Here is a 4,120-nt window from a genome sequence, read left to right as displayed (position 1 = left end):
TGCCTCAAACGCCTCTCTTTTCGTCTTCATCTGCCTCCTGGCAGGTGTGTGTCCTGGCAGGTGTGTGTCCTGGCAGGTGTGTGCCCTGGGGGTGTGTCCTGGCAGGTGTGTCCTGGCAGGTGTGTCCTGGCAGGTGTGTGCCCTGGGGGTGTGTCCTGGCAGGTGTGTGCCCTGGGGTGTGTCCTGGCAGGTGTGTGCCCTGGGGTGTGTCCTGGCAGGTGTGTGCCCTGGGGTGTGTCCTGGCAGGTGTGTGCCCTGGGGTGTGTCCTGGCAGGTGTGTGCCCTGGGGTGTGTCCTGGCAGGTGTGTGCCCTGGGGGTGTGTCCTGGCAGGTGTGTGTCCTGGCAGGTGTGTGCCCTGGGGGTGTGTCCTGGCAGGTGTGTGCCCTGGGGGTGTGTCCTGGCAGGTGTGTGTCCTGGCAGGTGTGTCCTGGCAGGTGTGTGCCCTGGGGGTGTGTCCTGGCAGGTGTGTGCCCTGGGGGTGTGTCCTGGCAGGTGTGTGCCCTGGGGGTGTCTCCTGGCAGGTGTGTGTCCTGGCAGGTGTGTCCTGGCAGGTGTGTGCCCTGGGGGTGTGTGCCCTGGGGGTGTGTCCTGGCAGGTGTGTGCCCTGGGGGTGTGTCCTGGCAGGTGTGTGCCCTGGGGGTGTGTCCTGGCAGGTGTGTGCCCTGGGGGTGTGTCCTGGCAGGTGTGCCCAGCCGGTTCCGTTTTCAATGGTCTTGTAGAGACTGTGTTGTAACTAAGATCAGACCCCCTTCCCCCGAGTGGGAGCAGGGCTGCGCAGGTTACTGCTAACCAACATCCAGAAGTCTTAAAAATTATTTATTTCTCATAAAAAGTCAGTGGAATCAAAATAAAAATCAGTATTATATATAAACCATGAGTTTAAATGTACAGAAATCCAGGGATATGCCCCTCCTATAGTGTGAATGGAGAAATCTGACCAATCCTGTCCGGGGAGAGGGATAACCGAGATCCTTTTCAGAGTCTCGGACTCCCTGGGTGGATTGGCCTATTGGATACAGCACTGAGACTCTTTACAAACTGATCAAATGGTGCCACTTGCTCCTATACCAAACCGGGGGACAGAACCCCACAAACTGGCAGTTGAAACCCCAAATTCCCCATCCAGGGTCGGTGATTGGTAGGATGGAGCTCGGCTGCTGCACTTGATTAATGAGCCAACACTAGGGAATGACAAGATCACAAGGGAATGGGGAAGATGTGTCCATGGGCTGTGCCTGGAGACCCAGACAGGTCTCGCACTAACCTAACGGAGTAATGTGGCCAGAGCGGTATGTTCTACGGTAGCCTTCATCCAGTCTGTGAGGAACTCGCTGCAGTGAGAGAGGTTCACAGTCTGGGTAACGCCAGCAGTCCTTTCAGTGTCAAATACCAACTTAGTCGTTAACAGTCACAATATTATTTAACAATTCTCCTTCCAAATAAAGAGTAACGAGGTTGAAATCTCAGACGTTTGAGGTCTGTGTGCAATAATTAATTTGGCCCCAATTTTTAGTTTTTAAATAATGAATACTGTCAGTTAAATAAAAGATTTCTCAGGGAAGTTACGAAGAAAACCCAATTTTCACAATCATTTCTGGGGCTCCTGCCCTCACAGTTAGCAGTGTGCCCAGCTCACCACCCCAGAGACAAAGGCGACAACTTCTAAAGCCAGTCCACATCACCCAGGGTGCAGAATTGGCATTCCCGTCTCAGGATCAGCAGAGGTTCCGATATGGTGGAAATGACCGGCCACCATGTGTGAATGTTGGCCAAGCCCAGGATCTAACTGTGATGCCCCACAACATTCAGCATCCCAATGACACTCCTCACCAATGCTCGAATTTGAAAAATGGTTACGTGGGACCCGTACCCCAGTGAGAGTCAGTGTGTGTGGGACCCATACCCCAGTGAGAGTCAGTGTGTGCGGGACCCGTACCCCAGTGAGAGTCAGTGTGCGCGGGACCCGTACCCCAGTGAGAGTCAGTGTGTGCGGGACCCGTACCCCAGTGAGAGTCAGTGTGCGCGGGACCTGTACCCCAGTGAGAGTCGGTGTGTGTGGGACCCGTACCCCAGTGAGAGTCAGTGTGTGTGGAACCCGTACCCCAGTGAGAGTCAGTGTGTGTGAGACCCGTACCCCAGTGAGAGTCGGTGTGTGTGGGACCCGTACCCCAGTGAGAGTCAGTGTGTGTGAGACCCGTACCCCAGTGAGAGTCAGTGTGTGTGGGACCCGTACCCCAGTGAGAGTCAGTGTGTGTGGAAACTATCTGCAGGAGGGGTAGGGGAGAATGTGGGGTAGTATTAAAATAATCTTCTTACAGGTCCAAGTTACTCAATGTTGAGACAGCAGGTTTTTTAAGAAAATGGAACATTTTTCAATGTCTTCTAAATACTGAATGTCACAAAACATAATTATAAAACAAAACCCAACGATAATGGTGGATTAATGTGCACACTGTTGCTCTTTATATGCGAGTTACATGGCACCCTCCGTTTCCCACAGTTTCCTGTAACAACACCTTGGCTTGGTACCTGTGACTGAGCCAGGAGTCTGGCTCCTGTGAGGGCCAGACCTGTGATCAGCACCCTCTCTCTCTGCAGTCTGTTTCTGGCTCTGGTCCACTGCTGCAGGGATCGGGCAGATGAAGGAAGCTCCCGGTTTATCTCCGAGTGGAATCAGGACACACTGCAGACTGTACTGTTCCTCTGACCCCAGAAAGCATTTCTCTTCTGCTCCCTCAGGAAGCGTCTTTTTATTCCCTCTTTGTAGATATCTCTGTAAAACTGACCGGCGCACAACGGGATGCTGATGGAGCAAAACAGACGGAAATTTAATACTCTCCCCACCTTGCTGTACACTTGATTTTATCCACATGCCCCAAAATCCCAATGCCTATAGAGTTCTTGGAGCCTGCAGATTAGACAGCTCACAATCGGGTATTCTTAGAATCTTAGAAACCCTACAGCACAGAAAGAGGCCATTTGGCCCATCGAGTCTGCACCGACCACAATCCCACCCAGGCCCTACCCCCATATCCCTACATATTTACCCATTAATCCCTCTAACCTACGCATCCCAGGACACTAAGGGCAATTTTAGCATGGCCAACCAACCTCGTATTCCCTTTAAGTCAGAGTTTGTTTCATGGTCTTTACTGATTGAGACACGGGACAGAATCTCAGCTTTGCCTCGGGAAAGCCCCTCTTGTTCAGCTGCCTGGACACTAAGTGCGGGCATCGGGTGCAGCACAGGATCCCACAGTGTGCACCATTAATAGCAGAATAAGGGAGAGGCAGTGTTGGAAGAGTTTTAAAAAGCAGCTACTCACTTATCTCTTCCGGGTCGGAGCCTGACTTGAAAGTAGCCGTACACGGGCCTGTGATCGGAGGTTTTGATTGAAGTGCAGCTACCGTATTTCAGCATGAAGATGTCCCCTTTCTGCCGGCTCTTGAATATAATGCGGTCCTGCAGGATAAGAGGGGTAAGTGGTCCGTGTGTTACAAGCTTTCCACCGAGACTATACTGTGACACACAACATGTGGCTCAGTGAGTAGCTCTCATGCCTCTCAAGTCAGGAGGTCATAGGTTCACTGCTTGGATTCCCAGTGCAGTAAGAAATCATAGAAACCCTACAGTGCAGAAGGAGGCCATTCGGCCCATCGAGTCTGCACTGACCACAATCCCACCCAGGCCCTACCCCAGTTTCCCTACATATTTACACACTAATCCCTCTAACCTACGCATTTTTTAGGGCTGTAAGGGGCAATTTTTAGCATGGCCAATCAACCTAACCCGCACATCTTTGGACTGTGGGAGGAAACCCACGCACTGAGTACTGAGGGAGTGCTGAACTAGACAGCTTCCCAAATCAGCCATTAAACCAAAGCCCCTCTGGGTTGGATGTTAAAGATCCCACAGTGCTACTGGAGGAAGAGGAGGAAATTCTCCCTCCTGTCCTGGCCAATATTTATCTTTCTACCAACATCACAAAAACAGATGCCCTGGTTCCTGTCACGCTGCTGGCTGAGTGTAAACTGGCTGCTGCGTTTCCTATAACTGACTCCACTCCCATTGTACCCTCACTGGCTGCAAGGTGCTTTTTGATATTCTGAGGTTGTTAA

At 51.9% G+C, this 4,120-nt stretch overlaps 1 protein-coding gene across 1 annotated transcript in view; it reads right to left on the bottom strand.

The window, feature by feature from the left end:
- Window positions 1-571: 571 nt before the first annotated feature.
- inpp5e (inositol polyphosphate-5-phosphatase E) overlaps window positions 572-4,120 on the bottom strand; it is a 28,948-nt gene continuing 25,399 nt past the window's right edge. The window contains exons 11-12 of the mRNA XM_078226195.1: window positions 3,328-3,464; window positions 572-2,804 (exon numbers count right to left, since the gene is read on the bottom strand). Of these exons, the coding sequence (XP_078082321.1) occupies window positions 2,675-2,804; window positions 3,328-3,464 (267 nt within the window). The 3' untranslated portion in view covers window positions 572-2,674. The remainder of the gene's footprint in view (window positions 2,805-3,327; window positions 3,465-4,120) is intronic.

The sequence above is a fragment of the Mustelus asterias genome, chromosome 13 (assembly GCF_964213995.1).
Source record: "Mustelus asterias chromosome 13, sMusAst1.hap1.1, whole genome shotgun sequence".
In the NCBI taxonomy this organism is placed as follows: Eukaryota; Metazoa; Chordata; class Chondrichthyes; order Carcharhiniformes; family Triakidae; genus Mustelus; species Mustelus asterias.
This window is presented reverse-complemented; position numbering and strand designations above follow the sequence as displayed.